This window comes from Trichosurus vulpecula, chromosome 9 (assembly GCF_011100635.1).
Source record: "Trichosurus vulpecula isolate mTriVul1 chromosome 9, mTriVul1.pri, whole genome shotgun sequence".
Classification (NCBI taxonomy): Eukaryota; Metazoa; Chordata; class Mammalia; order Diprotodontia; family Phalangeridae; genus Trichosurus; species Trichosurus vulpecula.
In genome coordinates, this window is record NC_050581.1 from 116,968,404 (window position 1) to 116,986,915 (window position 18,512).

The 18,512-nt window shown below is 50.9% G+C and overlaps 1 protein-coding gene across 1 annotated transcript in view; it reads right to left on the reverse strand.

Annotated features, from left to right (window-relative positions):
* Window positions 1-3,632: 3,632 nt before the first annotated feature.
* COL7A1 (collagen type VII alpha 1 chain) overlaps window positions 3,633-18,512 on the reverse strand; it is a 60,111-nt gene continuing 45,231 nt past the window's right edge. The window contains exons 85-119 of the mRNA XM_036738329.1: window positions 18,349-18,411; window positions 18,130-18,165; window positions 17,922-17,993; window positions 17,650-17,718; window positions 16,492-16,527; window positions 16,286-16,327; window positions 15,971-16,015; window positions 15,789-15,833; window positions 15,445-15,480; window positions 15,145-15,204; window positions 14,656-14,772; window positions 12,423-12,494; window positions 12,144-12,179; window positions 11,938-11,997; window positions 11,706-11,750; window positions 11,060-11,095; window positions 10,612-10,647; window positions 10,430-10,486; window positions 9,969-10,040; window positions 9,591-9,662; window positions 9,203-9,238; window positions 8,949-9,029; window positions 8,551-8,604; window positions 8,347-8,400; window positions 8,074-8,136; window positions 7,767-7,829; window positions 6,758-6,874; window positions 6,461-6,538; window positions 5,620-5,673; window positions 5,452-5,500; window positions 5,213-5,245; window positions 4,796-4,888; window positions 4,459-4,551; window positions 4,182-4,355; window positions 3,633-3,673 (exon numbers count right to left, since the gene is read on the reverse strand). Of these exons, the coding sequence (XP_036594224.1) occupies window positions 3,654-3,673; window positions 4,182-4,355; window positions 4,459-4,551; window positions 4,796-4,888; window positions 5,213-5,245; window positions 5,452-5,500; window positions 5,620-5,673; window positions 6,461-6,538; window positions 6,758-6,874; window positions 7,767-7,829; window positions 8,074-8,136; window positions 8,347-8,400; window positions 8,551-8,604; window positions 8,949-9,029; window positions 9,203-9,238; window positions 9,591-9,662; window positions 9,969-10,040; window positions 10,430-10,486; window positions 10,612-10,647; window positions 11,060-11,095; window positions 11,706-11,750; window positions 11,938-11,997; window positions 12,144-12,179; window positions 12,423-12,494; window positions 14,656-14,772; window positions 15,145-15,204; window positions 15,445-15,480; window positions 15,789-15,833; window positions 15,971-16,015; window positions 16,286-16,327; window positions 16,492-16,527; window positions 17,650-17,718; window positions 17,922-17,993; window positions 18,130-18,165; window positions 18,349-18,411 (2,169 nt within the window). The 3' untranslated portion in view covers window positions 3,633-3,653. The remainder of the gene's footprint in view (window positions 3,674-4,181; window positions 4,356-4,458; window positions 4,552-4,795; window positions 4,889-5,212; window positions 5,246-5,451; window positions 5,501-5,619; window positions 5,674-6,460; window positions 6,539-6,757; window positions 6,875-7,766; window positions 7,830-8,073; window positions 8,137-8,346; window positions 8,401-8,550; window positions 8,605-8,948; window positions 9,030-9,202; window positions 9,239-9,590; window positions 9,663-9,968; window positions 10,041-10,429; window positions 10,487-10,611; window positions 10,648-11,059; window positions 11,096-11,705; window positions 11,751-11,937; window positions 11,998-12,143; window positions 12,180-12,422; window positions 12,495-14,655; window positions 14,773-15,144; window positions 15,205-15,444; window positions 15,481-15,788; window positions 15,834-15,970; window positions 16,016-16,285; window positions 16,328-16,491; window positions 16,528-17,649; window positions 17,719-17,921; window positions 17,994-18,129; window positions 18,166-18,348; window positions 18,412-18,512) is intronic.

Sequence of the window (18,512 nt, forward strand, 5' to 3'; positions counted from 1 at the left end):
CTTCCTTCCCTCTCCCCCAGGAAAGTCTGTGTATCCAAATGGCTTCTCTCTATCTGTCCTCTCTAGCTTTCCCTTTTAAAGACCAACTCCAATGGTGTAGCTCAGGTGTATAAACTTGAAGAGAATCAGCCATCTTCAATGTGGCAACCCAAGAAGGCAAGAAATTCATACCTTGTCAAAGAAATTTCAATCAATTCATCAATGCCAAACTAATGCCTTATCATTTGGAAGCAATAAGCACTTCTGTGCTTTTTATTGGGAGATGTTATCATTGCCAGAATTGAGTGTCCTGAAATGAGGGCGGGACCAGAACAATGTCTGAGAATCTCCTCTGTGTATTAAAATGTGGAACTGTTCCCTTGTGCCCCTGTGGCAGAGAGCAGAACTAGGAACATGGGCAAAAGTTACAGGAGTTTCAACATAATATAAGTCACAATTCCCTGATATAAGCACTGACCAAAAGTGGAACAGGCTACCTTGAAAAGTGGTGGGTTTCGTATCACTGGAGACTTCAAAGTGAAGACTGAACATAGCCACTTTCCTAGAGTATTTTAGAAGGGATTCCTGCTCAGCTAAGGGTTGGATTAGAAACCTTCTGGATTTATTCTAGCTCTGAGATTTTGTGAAGAAACTATGTCCACACAAAGAATTGGAAATTGAGGGAATGCCCATCAACTGGGGAATGGCCGAACAAGTTGTATATGATTGTGATGGAATACTAGCGTACAAGCAGGATGTTCTCAGAAAAACCTGGAAAGACTTAGATGAACTGATGCAAAATGAGGTAAGCAGAACCAGGAGAACATTGTACACAGTAGCAGCAATATTGTATAATGATCAGCTGTGAATGACTTAGCTATTCTCAGCAATACAATGATTCAAGACAATCCCAAAAGACTTACTTATGATGAAAAACATTATCCACCTCTAGAGTAAGAACTAACGGAGTTTGAATGCAGATCAAAGCATGGTTTTTTTTTAATTTTTATTTTTCTTAGGATTTTTTTGGTCTATATTTTCTTTCACAACATGACTAATAATGAAATACATTTTGCACGAATGCTCATGTACAACCTGTATCAAGTTTCTTGCCTTCTCAAGGCAGGGAGGAGAAGACAAGAAAGGTGGGAGAAAATTTGGAACTCAAATTTTAAAAAAAGAATGTTAAAAATTGTTTTTACATGTAATTGGAAAATAAATATAATTTGTTTAAAAAACTAGGTCCACATAGTCACCAAAGAAAACATTTGGGAATATAAAGTATTAAAGCCCAAGCTGGGAGGGTAGGGGCAGAGAACTAGCACCTCCTACAGAATTCCCAGATCTGCCTGCTTCTTAAAATAATGTTACAGGTTAGACTCTGGACTTCACGCTCTAGAGGTTGGAGGATCCACAAAACTAAGGCTGGCTCCAGCTACCTCTCCCCAGTCTTTTCAAGTTCCTAGAGGGGCTGTCTAGGTCAATCCCTGGAGACGTTTTACTGTCAAAAGCAATGTTATACTCAGCAGGTCAGGCAAAAATAACAGAAGAAAAGAAAACCTATTTCAGAATTTAGAGTAAATGCCAAGGAGAAGACAAGAAAAGAAAAACCCCTAAGAACAATGATAAAACCAGCAGATCATAAATGGCTCTGGGGGGTTGAGGGGAAGAAAGTGGGGAGGGGGATACACCATCCACTTATTTTTTGGAGGCAATCCAGATTAAGTGACTTGCCCAGGGTCACATAGCTAATAAGTGTCTGAGGCCAGGGTCCTCCTGACTTCAGGGCCAGTGCTCGACCCACCATGCCACCTAGCTGCCCCCACACTGTCCCCTTTTAATTTTAGCCTGCCTAACATTTTCCCCATCACTTTAAGTCTAGACAATCTCAAAATAATAAATCAAGCTCTGACTTGTAGCGTTTGTTGATTTCTAAAGTGTAAGGGTGCACACTGAAATGTGACAATTGGTTCCTCAGAACCCATATAAGCTAGGTCCAGCGCATCCCTGGATGACACCCATTTCCCTGTCTCTGGGGAGGTGGGGGACTGTGGGTACACAATGTTACACATGCGGTCAGACAGTGCCAATCTGTCGGCAGGTTATGCTTAACTGTTTTTCTTTATTACAAGGGAAAGTTGAGGGGGATTGGGGCTTATGGGGGAGTAACTACGATGTAAAAAACCAAAAACATCAATAAAATGTCTTTTAAAGAGACATGAGACAAAAATAAACCAAGCTGAGACAGTAAGATTCTTCCTGCCCCAGGGAAGGTGTTCAGTACCTGGAGAGGGACTAGAGCAGGGATGAAGCAAGAATGTAAGGGGCCCAGAGGTGGGGATGAAGCAAAACCTCGAACCCACTACTACCTCATCCATTTATCAGAGAGAGAGAAGTGAGCCTTTATTGCTTATGATCACCAGATTCCCACCAAAAAAAATAGAAGACCCAGGAGTAGCAGAAAGGGAGTGAGGCAAAGACCACGATAATGGAAATGAAAAAAAAAACAGCAAAAGAACATTACATAATTATGACGACCAAGTTTGTCCCCAAAGAAGAGGTAAGGAAATTCACCTCCCTTTCTTCTTTGCAGAAGTGGGAGACTATGGGTACAGAATACTGCGTGTGCTGTCAGACTTAAATGATGTGTTTTGCTGAATTTTATTTTTCTCTCTTTTTTGGTGACACGGGATGACTATGTAAGGCAATGGGGGAGGGATTATTTGAAAATGAAGGTGAGAAAAAATAAAAGATATTAATTTTCAAAATATTTTAAAAAGAGATAGTAATAGATAGAGATAGAGATAGATAAATAAGCAAGCCTATGGGAATTCCAGCTAGATCAGGAGCTGCCAGCCCAGCTTCTGTTGCCCTCATGCTCCCCTCATCCTGGTCCCTCCACATCCCCCATAAACACACCCCTCCCAGCCTCCCCAACCCTACCTCCTGTCAGCCCCGACAAGCAGCCCCCCGGTCTGGTGCCCATCCAGACATCACACAACCCACACTGGACTCCACGAGCCCTTCATCAGCACCATTCGCTCTTCATTCTTGGCTAAATGAATCCCTGATACCAGACAAATACAAGATGTTCCCCATCCCCTCTGTGCCATCCTCCCGACATCCCCCCTCACAGACACAAAGCAGGACACCCTTGAAAACAGCAGCTTTAATGATTCCAAGACATACCCCAACCTGGGACCAAAGAGGTGGAGTGGAGCCCACAAGGGAGCTACCCCTTGCCCATGTCCCCTTGTCCTTGACCTGGGTCAGCACCATCAGAGCCAGCAGCGGAGCAGGGGCCAGACAGACACACAGACAGTCCATTGGAGGTCAGCTCTGTTAGCACCACCTGCCCTCGTCCCCCCAGTCATTTGGGCCTGGAGGACAGGGGCAGGAATTGAGAGGGGAGGCAGGAGGGGGACCAGGTAGACCCCTCAGCCCTTTCACTGGACATAGTTTCACGGATACTGACAAACATACACGTACACACCCATGTAGCACCAAGTTCCCCTCGGGCCCCATCTGAGGGAGATAAAGGGTGGGGGTAGGGGCCAGGCCCTTCTGCAACCCCCCAGTGACTTCTCCAGGATCAGTACTCACTCCCCCTCAGCAGGGGGCCAGGGACCAGTGCCCAGGGACCCAGGCACTCTGTCCATTCCGACACCTCAACTCTAGGAGGCAGGGGGAGCACCTAGGAGAGATTAGGAGGAGGATGACTGAGCTGTCCTCTCAGGACCCTCTGCCACCCTCCTCTGCATCTCCTAGCACCTCTCTGAAAATCCTCCTCCTCTTCCAGAAAACTTGTCCTGAACAACTCCATCCTGCCTGGACTAGGCCTTTACAGCTTAAAGACAGCTTCCCCTCCCTCCCGCCCCAGACCAGGGACTCCCTGAGGCAAGGGGCCGTGTCTGCCCCCTTCAGTCAGTCAAACATTTATTATGACTGTGCATGGTTGTTTGCATGTTGTCTCTCCCACTGGATCGTCAGCTCTTAGGGTCTGGAACTGTCTTTTTGTATCATTTTTGTCCCTCTTTGTATGCACTGGGTTTAGCATAGAGCCTGGCACATGGAGACTTCCCTAAAGCCAGGAAACATCTCCCTCTCAGACCAGGGGCTCCCTGAGGGCAGGGGAGTCTCTGAGGGCAGGGGCCAAGCACTCCCTCAGACCAGGGGCTCCCAGGTAGATCATACAGACATACCTGGGCCTCCGTGGGGTAGACATTGTCGTTCACAGTCCTCACGGGAACTGAAGCGGTTGGCATTGCCCTCACAGCCACCAAATACAAAGGGTTGACAGCCCCTGCCAGGGCGGTGATACCATCGCAGGGTGTAATTGGAGCAAGAGCCTTCATCCATTGGCAGAGAACACAAACCTGAGATGGAGGCCAGTGAGGAGGAATTCAGTGTGGGGGGATTGGGGGGTACCTCTAAGTCAGGGGCTCTAGGGCAGATCTGGGGAGGGCAGGGGGGTCTCACCATCACCAGCTGCCCAAGGCTCCTCAGTAGCATCACCCTCCACGTCCTCGTAATCCTCCATGGAGTACTCATCATCTTCTGGAGGCCCCGGCCCTAGGGAAAGGAGGACCAGGACCCAGACTTTAGGTCCTGGGTTCACCCTGCTCCATCCACCCAGCCCTGGAAGCCAGAGCCCTAATGATGGCCTATGCACTCACCACCTGCAGGAAGTCTCATTGACCGCCCTATTCCTTCTGATCCTTGTATCACCAACATAGAGCACTGAGTGGTAGGTGCCCCTGTTCCCTCCCTGGACCCAGGCCAGATATGGCTCTTGGGCTGCTTCCTAAAGACTCACCTTCCTCTTCAGCATGGGAGAGCCTCAGCACAGGTACAGGGTGGGGCCAGGAGCCAGGGCCTGGGGTGTCTGCAGAGTAACTGGGAAGGGGTCCTAGGAGGGGAAGACCACCACACATCATGGGCACAGGGACCTAGCCAGCCACTCTTCTACCTTGGAGAGAAGGTGGGGCCAGGGACCCAAAGGTGGGTCCACAATATTTGTGGGGTTTGGGGTCACAGGTTAAAGAGAGGTTAAAGGGAAGAGTCAAGTTCAGAGGGGCCAGGGTTAGAGGGATGCAGATAGAGATCAAAGGTGAGGGCTAGCTAGAAGTACAAAAGCCAAGAATGAGGAGGTGAGGGGTGAGTGAGGAAAAAGGATTAAAAGGCAAAAGGAATGGACAGGGCTTAGAAGTGAGGGACAAGGCACGAGGCTTACTTGATCCTGATGAGATAAACTGACCCCCACAGGCTGGAGAAGACAGAAAGAGAAGGACACATTCACAACCTGAGGCAGGCCTTACTTCCTGCCCCAGATCTCCTTCCCCCAACTCCCAAGTTATACACAGGGAACCCTGGGCCCCTGACATTTGGTGAGGCGGATGGGGGAGAGGAGGAATGGACTCTTTCACACAATCCTGGAGTTCCCCTTTCATCCCTCCCCCTGCCCCTCCTCACCGCAATGCTGACTCATCTCTTGTCGGATGAAGCTCCGGATGTCAGATGCCTGGAAGGGCACAGAGTTAACACTTAGCCCACTCCAAGGTGGGAGAGGTCCTGCCCTTCCCCCCTGCTCCATCCTCTTGTCCTCCTCCCCACACCTCTGACAGGAGGGGTGTCACTCACCGTCATAGATGGCTCCCCCTTCTCTCCTTGGGGGCCCATAGGACCTGGGCTTCCCTGAGAGAGACAGGAACTCAATTCAGGTCACCAAGCACTAAGTGCCTACTGTATACAGAGCCCTGTGCTGAGCTGGGAGAGGTACCAAGATAGTTAGGTCCCTGCTCTCGTGTTTAGCCTTCTAATGGGATTCTAAAGGCCAACATATACCTATGATACCCAATACAACATAACCAGTGCGTTAGTTATAAAACAAATTGCTCTGTAAGATGGAGGGGGATAAGTATTGACAAGAGAAATCAGTATAGGCTTCCTGGACAAGGATGACTAGGAATTCAGCAGCTGCACAAGAGGAAGTATGTGACAGTGACAGTGTGAGGCTCAAGAGGAGGGGACACAGGTGAGACATCCCAGGAGACAGAAACCCCAGGACTCAAAAACCATTTGGAAGGGAGAGGGAAGAGGCAAAGGGGACCCCAAAGTTACAGGCGTGAGAAAAAGGATAAATGAAGGTGCCATGTGCAGGGAGGAGTGGGTTCAGAAGGAAGGACATAATATGCCCTCCTTCCCTGGTGGCCCCAAGAGGCCTGGCAGCCCCAGCTCGCACTGAGAAAGAATGAGATATGGGTCTAACCCACTCCCCACCATGACCCAGACGTGAGCACTCCCAGACTTGAGCAAACCCCTCCCCAAATGGGAGCAAAGCCCCCTAGATGCATTATGAATAATAAGTTGACTACGCCCTCTGCTCCCTAGAAGATGCAGTCCAGGGGACCAGCCCAGGCCTTCGAGTGTCCCTGAAACTCTCCCAACAACCCACAACATTCCCTCAGAAGCCCAGACTCACCTGCTCCCCACGCTCTCCTGGGATTCCAGGGACCCCTCGAGCTCCAACCACACTCTCTCCAGGGGGGCCCCTCTCCCCCTGCAGGAGACAATGAACAGGAGAAATGATGAGCCAGAGGCTCCAACACCCCCTTCCACCCTTCTAAAAAGTAATCTCTTTTCTTTGACTGAGAGAGAAGGCCCTGCTAAAGGTGCAGCTCGGTGTGCCCACAGCCAAGAGCTCCAAGATTGAGTACAATTCCTAAAGATTATGGTCAATGCCAAAGGCCACGGTTAGGACCACAGGAAGGTTACTCACCTTTTGCCCCTGAATGCCCTCAGGACCTTTAGGGCCGATGCTGCCTGGAGGCCCAAGGGGTCCAGGGGCTCCGTCACTGCCCCTGGGGCCTTGGATCCCCCCAACACCAGGAGGCCCCTGCGGGAGAAAGGGGTGATAACAATGAAGACATTGAAGATGAACAATAACAACAGGGATCGACAGCCCTTGGAGGCCAGCCTGTGGCAGTAGGTGGAGAACTGACCCCTGGGTCTGGAAGCCCAGGATTCAAATCTAGCCTCTGGTACCTACTGACTGTGTGAATGTGGACAAGTCCCTTGATGTCTTGGGGAACCAGGCACCTCTCTAAGACTGAGGTACGTCTTACATTGGCCAGCCACACCAATGAAGTCACAAGCTCCCACTAAAGTGCAAGCTCCCTGAGGGCAAGGACTGTCTTTTGCCTCCTTTTATATCCTCAATGCTTACTACAATGGTTGGCACATAGTAGGTGCTTTAAAAATGTCTACAGATTGATTGAAGTCCAAATGAAAACAAAGCCTGATATTTATATATCAAGGAGAAGTTTGCAAAGCCTTCAACATAAATTATCTCTAGGCTTCACAACAACCCTCTCCCTGTTTTACAGATGAGGAAACTGAGGCTCCAAGGTTATATGCCTTGTCCAAATTCCACAGCTAGTGCCAGGGATGGGATTTGAACCCAGGGCTTCCAGGCTCCCTCCCAAATTCAGCACTCTATCTACTAGGCCACACTGACAATTAAAGTAATAAAAGTAAACATTTCTATCACTCTTGAAAGTTCACAGAGTGTTTTCCATGTATCATTTCTCCTGATTCTCACCCCGATTCTGCGAGCCCATTTTAGATGAATAATTAAGGTCAGGATCATGGCCAGCTAGAATCCCCTATATCAGTAATTGGGGGAAGAATAAAATATTATTTAAAAAAATAGAATTTCTTGCACCAGCTTCAGCCAGAAGGTATATGGACTGCTCTGATGAGGAAACATGACCTCTTCTCTTACATACCCGCTCCCCTTTCTCGCCCTGGTCACCCTTGGGTCCTTGCTGACCATCAAAGCCTCGGTCACCCTAGGAGAGAAAATGGTTAAGTCTCAGGGGGCCCCATCCTCCCCTCCCCTACCCCTAGCCTCCTCCAGCTCTGCCCTTCTTTCCTGCATCCCATCAGACTCCCATCCCCTCCAGTCCCCTAATTCCACCCTGCTCCCCACCAAGGGGGATATCTACACTTACACACACCCCCTTCAGCAGCCTAGTGGGGTTTAGACTCAGATTCTAGCACCAGAGAGCAGAGAGGTCCCCTCCAACTTCATACCTTAGGGCCAATCAAACCCTCCTTTCCTGGATGCCCCGACAGGCCTGGCAGCCCCATCTCCCCCTGAGAAGGAATAAGATGTGAGTCTAGCCCCATTTGCCCCCATGACCCAGATGTGACCCCCACACTAGAGCAAGGCCCCTCCTCAGATGAGAGCAAAGCCCCCAAATGCATTGACCCTTTCATCTCCCTTTAAACGTGAGCCCACTTCCTCCAGATGTGATGGAGGGCACCCCAGCTGTGTTTGCCCCTAGCTACCCCCACACCCCTCACCGGCTCTCCTTTCCGTCCAGGGAGTCCAGGCCGTCCATGCAGACCTGCTTCCCCCTAAGGGTGGAAGAAGACCAAAAAAATCCAATAAAGGAAGAGAGGGTAATTCAGTCATATGCTGAAATGCCCCAGTCTGACTCCACCACCCCATGAAAGACAGACCTTCTTCCCAGCATCACCCAGTCCCTTCCCCAGGATGTTCCTTACCTTGTCCCCCTTCTCCCCATCTTGGCCACAGGCCCCTTTCAGGCCCCGATCTCCCTGCAGGACAGATGCTGATGAGTCCCCCTCATCACCAGTCCCATCTCCCACCACCTCGACCTTGACCCATTAAGTCGAATCCTTTATGAGTTGAAAAGGACCCTAGAGACCCATCTGGTCCCACCCACCTCCCACCCCTTATTTGTCAGAGCAAGAAACTGAGGTCAAGAAAGAGGAAGTTACTAACCTGTAGCCACAAAGCAAACTAACAGTGGAACCAGGGGGCAGGTTTCCTAATTCTGGAGCCAGGACTCTGCCCTGTACATTATCAACTCCTGCCCACCACCTTGACTCCCAACCCTAACACCAACTTTCCTGGGCACAACTCCTACCCCTGCACCTACCTTAGGACCTCGGGGGCCCATAAAGCCTGGCTCTCCTTTCCCTCCATGGGCGCCAGGAGTGCCGTCCTTCCCAGAGAGACCCTGAGGGAAGGAGAGTGAGCACCTCAGACAGGGCCATGGAGCACGTGCATGGAGAAGGGCTGGGATCAAATGGAAGGTATGGAGGTTAAGAACAGGGAAGGGTCCTAGGAGGCAAGGGTCATAGTCAGCATGGGCTATAGATGAATGGGGGCTCAGAGGAAAGGATGTCTCACCGTTGCCCCGGGGATCCCTGGGTCACCAGTCTCACCCTGTGGGGAAAAGACAGTCAGAGTGGGGTGGGGGGTGGGAGGGGTAGAATCCCAGGAGGCTTCTGGGAGTCAAGACTGAGTACACAGGAAGTCGTGGCACCACCTACAGCTGGCACACGGAACCCGTGAAGTTAGGGGCAATCAAGCTAAGACCTGATGGGTGCCAGACACACTACCATATGCTAGGGATAACCCAGAGAGGACATTCACATAATCCACACACAGACAGTTGTGGGACATACATGATACACACAGCTAATTGTAAAGGTGGCTCCTGTGAAGACGTAACAAATACCTAAGGCCAGAGGAACCTATACATGCAACCAACATGTGCCTTTGGCTGTGTCCTTACCTTCTGCCCTGTGGGACCTCGAACACCCTGGGAACCAGGAGAGCCTTTGTCTCCCAGTTCTCCCTTCACGCCCTATGGAAATGGGGGTAGAGAGAGTGTCAGGAGAATGCCATCACAGATTCAGAGTTGGAAGAGAACCAAAAGCCTTCAAGTCCAACCCTCTCCCTCATCTCCCTCCCTCCCTCAGGGAACTGAGGCACCAAGACTGACTTGCCCAGTGTCATCGAACTAGGAAGTATTTGAGCTGGAATTTGAACTCAGGTCTTCCTGAGTCCAGTCCAGCATGCTATCCATCACACCAAGATGCTTCTGGAGAATAGCGCCATTCTGCCCCCTACCCCACCCTGCCCAACTTTCTGGCCCAACCACTATCCTCACCTTTTCCCCAGGAAGGCCCATGTCCCCTCTGGCTCCTTTGTCACCATCTAAGCCTCTCAGGCCTCGGTCACCCTGAATTGGGAAAGAGAAGGGACAGTAATAGAAAAAAAATGTATTTTTCCATTTGAGAATTATTATTTTCCCTAGGGAAACTCTCCAGGTTCAGTCCCAACAAACATCACCAAGTCCTTCCTTCTTGACCCAAAATGAGCAGTGAAGATGAGATAAATTAGAACATTCTGAACCTAACTTCTTCATTCCTTAGATTCTCCATCAGGAAGTGGCCAGAGCCTAGCCCTCAGGAGTCTAACCCATACTTAGGGACCCCAGGTATCTGGGGACCATGGCAGATTGGGAGAGGGCAGGGATCTCCCAGGAAGCATGCCACTCAGACTTCCCCCATCCCCTCCTCATAGCCAACCCAAGCCTCCGCCACCCCATTTCTCCATTTGCCAACTCACTGTCTCTCCCTTGGGGCCTCGAGGCCCAGGAGGCCCCTCGATCACAGCTGTATCACCCTGACAGGAGAGGAGAGGGAGAGAAAGAGCTATGAGTCACAGACATCCCCCCTTCCATCCACTGTCTTCATCCTTCCCCCCTGGCCTCCTCCTTCCATACTCCCCTCTTCCCTTCCCCATCTCACCTTGTCACCTTTCAGTCCAGGGGCTCCTGCATCACCCTGCCAGAAGAAGGGGAGGAAAGAGAGACAGGAGAGGGGGGAAAAGGTTTACTCAGCCCAGGACCATTGAATTTCATAAGATCATAGGACATGAAGCTGGACAAAAGTTCAGAGATATCTGATCTGACCCCTTCTTTTTTCACATGAAGAAACTGAGGCCCAGAGAGGGCAAGAAATCTCCCCAAGATCACACAGCTCTGGGAAGGGAGGATGGGCTGGAGATCTCGCTCCCTTAGCACCCCCACTCTCAGACACCTCCCCTTTTCATGGTCTCTGGCCCCCAACCCTCACATATGGGTGCTCCTGCACATACACACATACATATACATGCACACACATATACATGCATGCATTCATGGCTATGTTCCCACACTCCTTGGGGCCTGGCCCCATCCTATCCACACATACTCACCTTGTCTCCTCGTTCCCCCCGGTTCCCTGGAGGGCCCTATGGGAGGGGAAAATGGGAGCAAAATTAATGAAGCCATCTGGGAAAGAGACTGGGGGTAACTCCTGGGGAAGAGTGGTGGGAAGGTCAGGGGAGGTGTTAAGGGTAGAGATAAACAGCCTGGGCTCTCTTGGACATGTGGGTAAATCTCTTTGGTCCTCATGTCCCAGGGACAACACTATGTGCGAAGTCCTGGATTTAGCCAGAGGAACCCATCGGTGGCACTGACCCAGACCCTGCTTTCAAGATGCTTATGCTCTAACAAGGTAAAGAACACGTACAGAAATAACCGATGCCAGCGAGTGAGGCCAGGACGAGAGGGAGGCTTGAGCAAAATGCTTTGAGAATGTGGAGGAGCAGAAATCCCTTCGATGGGTTAGGGTGCCAAGTTCAGGTTCAGCCGCCCACTCAAATGTGCTTATCTCTAATATTGCAGATTATCTCCCTGATAATCAGTGAGCTCTGGGAGGGCAGGGACTGAGTCTAAGGCAAACTTTTACCTCCCCCAGCACCTAGCAATGGGTTCCACACATAGTAGGTGCCTAATAAATCCTGAATGAATGAAATATGCACTAGGATTTACACCACAGCAGGATGCTCCTACTCTTACCGCGGGACCTCTGTCTCCTTCCAGACCAGGACGGCCATTTTCACCCTGGAAGAGAAGTCAGGTTTCACAGGAATGTAGGGGTCTCAGAGATAGGGCAGCAAGATTTTAGGGAATAAGGAATTGGGGTGAGGTTAAGGGTCCATGGAGTGACCTTCCCCACCTCCCAGGCTAGGAGCAATGGTTGCTGCCTGGTTGCATCTATGGAGACTCCCATACTCAAAGGCATACATACCCGGATGCCCTGATCCCCTCTCTCTCCTCGGGCTCCTGGCTGCCCCACTCCAGGATCTCCCTGATAAAGAGGCAGATGAGCTTGCTTGCTCTAGCTGGAGGGGTGAGGGGTGTGGAGAGGGAGGGGCCAAGGACCAGGGCCTCCCCCTCCTCCACACCTCTCTTCTCTACTTTCTCCAAGTCTCTCCCTCAGCCCTCTCTTCTTACCTTGTCTCCTTTGGGTCCAGAGGCCCCGGGTGGTCCCTGTGAACAGATAGAGAAATGTGAAGAGGAGGAGAATGGGAGGAGATGCAGGGATCTGTAATGTTGGAGGTTTAGCCTCATGCTCTCTGGGGAAGTGTAATGTCCCTCAGCTGGGCAAGGTCAGGAGGGCCCTGGGAGAAGACATCCATAGGAATGAGCCCAGGAACATACAGACACTCAGATAACTGGATGTGGGAGCATTCAGCCACACGGACACTCGGATACATGGATGCTAGGACTCACCGCTGCCCCGATTGGTCCTGGGAGCCCAGGAGGCCCTGGGGCCCCTTCTTTCCCAGAGGGCCCCATCAAACCCTGTAGGAGAGATGAGAGGATGAGGGAGCTAGGTCCTCATATAGAACAAAATAAGGTCAGAGGGTTAGGGTCCACAGGGAGACTCTCCCGGTTGGAAATGCAGAGAGTTTACAGAGAGCCCTCTTCTCAGCCCTCACGTCCTCCCCCTCCTCTGGCTGCCCCCATCTTCCTAATGACTCAGGATCCAAATCTCAGCAGTATTTCTAGACACAGACAGAGGAGGAGTAAGGAGCGGGGGTGGGGCCTGTCCATCCCACTGCATTACCAGCACAAAGGCCCCCACCTGAGTTCAGGCTGTAGTCACTTTTCATCTGAACGATTACAATAGATTAATATTTAATTTCAGACCTTGGTCTCCAAGAAAGGGTCCTTCAAGATCAATTCCTTAGTTTATGATGAAGAGACTGAGGCCCACACATAGGAAGAGACTCACCCAAGGCCACACAAGCAGTAAATAACAGAGCCTGAGTGGCATAGTAGAAAGGGTGCAGGCTTTGGGGTCCAAGGACCCGGGTTCAAATCTTGCTTCTGACACCAACTGTGTGACCTTGTTCACTTAACCTCTCTCTAACCTCAGGTTTTTTCATCAGCCAAACGATAGAGTTGGCCTAGGCATCCTCCAAGTTGCCTCCCTGCTGTCAAACTATCTTATGATAGGATCTTCTGATGCCCAAACCAATGCTTTTTCCATTACACACCATTAACACTGTGCTGCCCCAACTCAACAAACTGCAGTGGCTCCCTATGACTGCTGGATGACATACCATCTGTTCTGTTTGGTTTGGAAAGCCCCCCACCTCTCCTTCTAGGCTCATTACCACCAGTCACCCTGCTGCACACTGTACAAACTGTACCCAATGTCTTTCTCTCTCTGCTCCTCACACTCAATGCTCCATCTCCCTGCCTCCTCCAGGAATCCCTCCCCTCCCTCATTATTCAACGCAAGGACCGCTCTCTACACGAAGCCTCCAAGAACTCATGCCCACCCTCCCTACCTATCCTTTAGGTTTATTCCATACTTTTGGTTCGGTGGACAGAGCTGGGCCTGGAGGCAGGAAGACCTGAGTACATTTACTGGTTGTGTGACCCTGGGCAAGTCATCTCACCTGTTTGCCTATAAATAGTGGGGGTAATGATAGCACCCACTTCCCAGGGCTGTAAAGCGTGAACGAGTAAGCACTATATAAATGCTTATTATTATTATTGCACAGGTCTGTGCCGTGGGCCCTGATTGTCTTTGTGGCCCCGCATCTTTTTTTTAGAGGGGGGAAGGCAGGGCAATTGGGGTTAGGTGACTTGCCCAAGGTCACACAGCTAGCGTATCAAGTGTCTGAGGCCAGATTTGAACTCAGGTCCTCCTGACTCCAGGGCCGGTGCCCTACTCACTGCTCCACCTAGCTGCCCCCACACACTCACATATACCTACTCAGACACTCACAGACACACTCACACATATACACTTTCATACACAGACATACTGTAAAACACACACAGACACAAATACAAACGCACTCACAGACATACACTCACATACGCAGACACATAGACATACACACACATGTGCATGCACAGGCACACACACACACACACACACACACACACACACACACGTGATCCCCTCCTTCTCTTGCACTGTTTTATGATTATAGTAACCTTGAAATATATGTATCACAAAATTATTTGGAAGTTCAGGGATGGCAGGTTGACCAGGATACTCTAAGCGGATCTCTGACTCTATCCTTCATGCCCCAACCCCTCCTCCTTAGGAAACCTTGGCTGATGACTCCAGGGCAGAGGAATCTGTCCCCCACAGACAAACAATTGTGTGAGGTCCCTGAGGTCACTCATGCTGCCCAGAGAAGCCACACCTGTCCACTCTCCCCAGAGACTGAGCATTTACACTCAGCCCTGAGTCTGAGGCTCTTTCATTTTCCCCAGACTGTGTGCTCCCTGAGGGCAGGCCCCAGAGTGGTTGACTTTTCTCAGCTGAGTCTCCCTTGGTCTACAAACTCTCTACAATGGTGCCTGTCTCTGCTTCTCTTCAGTCTCTTCAGAAAAATGGGGTTCAGCACAAACGTGCTGACTGTGTGACTGGCTATGAGGAGGCATTTGATCCCCGGGGAAGCCTCTCCTGTTCCACCCACCCCATGGTCCCCCTTACCCTCTCTCCAGTAAGGCCCGGCTGCCCAGGCTCTCCTCTGGGGCCTGCATGGCCAGGGAATCCCACAACGCCTGGTGTCCCTGGGGGTCCAGGAGGGCCTGGAGGGCCTGAGTCTCCCTAAAGTAAAGATAGAGAGAGGCTCAAATCATAAGTCAGTGTCCCCTTCATCCATCCTCCCTCCCCTTGGTCCCTATCCACACCCCAGGTCCTAGGTCATAGGGTTTAGAACCAGAAGGGACACAAGTGATACTAGGTCAGTTCTCTCTTTCTAAACCCCGGGTAGGAGATGGGACTTGCCCAAATCACAGAGCACAAATCTATTGCTTCTTCTCCACCCCCTGCTCCACTCCCACCCTGCTATTTTTCAGTCTCTTAGGATCCCCATCCTCTTATGCCCCATTTCTCCTGCCCCCAAACCACGCCCCCCTCCAGGGTCTTCTTCTCTATCTCAAAACTGCCAGCTTGAGCTGAGGAGGGGCGTACTCTCACCTTCAGGCCTGGGGGCCCATCTGATCCAGGGGGGCCCTGGACCCCAATCCCCATGGAGCCCTGAAGGGAGAAGGGGAGGTTAACTCTGGGGCCTTGGAGGAATCTAAGAAACCCCCATGATAGCCCCAGCCCCACCCCCAACACCACCCCAGCAAAGACCACAGTAAGTATTAGGGGAACACAGAGTACCAGGGAGAGTCACAGGAGGGGATGGGGGAGAGAGGAGGGGAGCCCAGCTGGAAAGATGGAACTGGAGGAAAATGTACATGGGGGCTGGGGGTGGAGGTCAGGCATGCTCACCTTTTCACCTCTGAGTCCTGTTGCCCCTTTCCGGCCCTGAGAAAGAGAAACACAGAAACTAGAGAGCTCTAGCATGTGACCTTGGACACATGTGCTCAGACATAGGGATACAGGCATGTATGTGCTCAGATGTGACAGCAGAGACATAAAGGTGCTCAGACACATGTGTATATACAATATATGTATATTATAACGTATACATACATACTATATAAATGTACATAAGTCCCCCCAGGATGTGTTCAAGTATGTATATCTTTTTATACACCTGAGCCAGCACAGGTGTGTACATTCATTCATGTTCTTAGATATGTTCTCCCTTCATCGGCACCACCCCAACTTACATCCTCTCCAGGGTCTCCAGGTTCCCCAGGTTGTCCAGCCTCACCCTGCACAGAGGGAAAAGAGGATACGGGGACTGCAGACCAAACATGGGCTCCCCTTCTTCTCCAGAGCTAGGCACCCGGTCCTCTTTCTCCCTTCCACCTTGGATTAGTGAACTTGGAGAGAGAGGTCCAGTCCTCACCTTCTCTCCTCGAGGCCCAGGAAGTCCTCTGTCCCCTTTGGATCCCTGCAGAAACAGGGTTAGGGAACAGGGGTCAACGGGATAGGCTCAGAGGTAAGTGACTGAGGGTCACAATGGCTACTCTGGGGTAGGTGTGGGAGGCCACAGATCACTATCCTTGGGGGATCAGTACAGGTACTTTGGGGGAGTAACTGATCAGGAGTCATGGGTTCACTCTAGGGGTGATCATAAGGGTTATGATGATTATCCTAGGGAGTTACAGAGGTCACCGATTAAGAATTATGGAAACCCCAGGTACTAAAGAGACACACTCACAGGTTCTCCCACAAGGTCCCCAGCAAGGCCTCCAGGGGCTCCCTAAGAACCAAGAGAATGGAATCAGGAAAAGTGAAGGGAAGGCCCCAGAGAAAGAGGGATCTTCTCCACCCTCCAGGACCCAGTCACTTCCCCACCTGAACCCTTCACCTGGCCCAAGTCTTTGTCCCATTCCCTCCCCCAGGACTTGGTCCTGAATCACTCACCTTCTCACCCTTCAAACCAGGGGGCCCAACCACAGCCTGGGAGGGGAGAGAGACACAATTTGTGAGTGCATCCCCTGGGAGCAGCTGTCACCTCCTCATCTGCACCATCGTCCCCTTGTTGGGGGGACAACAGGAAGGGGACTAACTTTTACTTCTCGAAGGTTTCTTGTAGAATGGAGGGATAACCCTGGCCTCCTCAAGAACAGAAGCTAATGAGTGAGGGGAACAGAACCAGGAGATCATCACACACAATTACAGACGCACGGCATCTGTAATGACTAACTTTGATAGACTTGGCTCCTCTCATCAATGCAAGGTTCAAAGACAGCTCCAAAAGACTCATGATGGAAAAAGCTATGCACAACCAGAGAAAGAATTATGGAGTCTGAATGCAGATGGAGGCAAACTTTTGGCTCTCTTTTCTTTCCTTCTTTTTTTGGTTTCCTTTCTCATGATTCATTCCATTGGTTATAATTCTTCATTACAACTGGACTATTATGTAAGTAAGTTCAATGTGAAGGTATACGTAGAACCTACATTGGATTACATGTCATCTTGGGGGGGAGGGGGGAGGAGAGGGAGGGAGAGAAAGTTTGGAACCCAAAAACTTGTGGAAATGAGTGTTATAAACTAAAAATAAAAAATAAATTTATTAAAAAAAAAAGAACAGATGCTAAAGGCATATCCTTAGGGTCATACACAGTTTATCTTGTTGTGATTTACAGTAGGAAGGGAGCATAGTCTAATCCCCTCCCCTTTATACAGATGAGGAAATTGAGGCTAAGAGAGAGGTGCCTAATGTGAGACCCTGGATTTGGACCCCCCTCCCCCAACTCCAGAGCTGAGTCTCTCTAGAACATAGTTTACAACATGCTTCACACACACAATTTTCTATCTGATCGTCATAACAGCTTGTGAGATTTTTGCTCATCACATTCATTTTGCAGAGGAAGAAATCAAGGCCCAGAGAGGTCACTGACTTGCCCAAGGTGACGAGGCTAGTTAGTGACTGAGCTGGAGCTTGAAACCAGGCCTTCTGGCTCCTGATTCTGGGACTTGGAGCAGCTGGATGGTCTGGGCTCAGAGCAATGACTGGGGTGGAGGAAGGGCAGAGGGAGGGCTGAGGGGCAAAGGGGTTGGGTCACATTGTCCAGTTACCTGTCCCGGGAGTCCTGCAGCTCCGGGCTCCCCCTTAGGTCCGACAGGGCCAGGCAGGCCAGGCGGCCCCTGCCCCAGAAGAACATTAGAGAGGCTGACCTCTGCCCACCCTCTCATGCCTTCCCTTCCCTCACCCTGATTAACCCTCTGACTCCATCCCTTCCCGCCGCCCCCCCCCGTCCCCCGCCACCTCCACCCCAGCTCTCTCAGTCCAGCCCTCCAGCCCCTCTTCCTTCTCTCCATGATGCCACCTTCCCAGTCTGCATACTTACAGGGATGCCAGGGGCTCCCCTTTCTCCATCTTTACCATCCCGGCCCGTCACTCCAGGCTTCCCTGTCTCCCCCTAAGAGAAAGATGTCACGAGTCATTACCATCTGTCACCATCTTTCCCTATCCCTCCCTTTCCAACTAATATCCCCATTCCAAAAAATAAAATTTTAAAAATATATAATATCCCCATTCCTTGCCCAAAGACTCACCACTTGGCCTGGTAAACCTGGTGCCCCCTGTGGGCCCTAGAGGGGTGGAGAGAGGAACATATCAAATGTGATGGGAAGGAGGAAAGGAGGCCAGGAGAACAGGACAAAGATTGAAAAGGAGAAACACTCCCAGGGGTGGGACTGGGGGTGAGACAGAGCCTGGGAATGGTACAGAGACCTAGGGTGCCCCTCCAACCCAAGGCAAACATAGCCACTCACCACAAGGCCAGAGGAACCTGGGGGGCCAGGCAGACCCACAGCTCCCGGGGGGCCCGGAAGGCCCTACGTGAAGACACAGATGGACAAAGAAACTGAGCCAAAGTTTCTCAGAGGGAATAACCTCCCCAACCCCCCCTTATGGGAAACCCTACCTAGGGACCTCA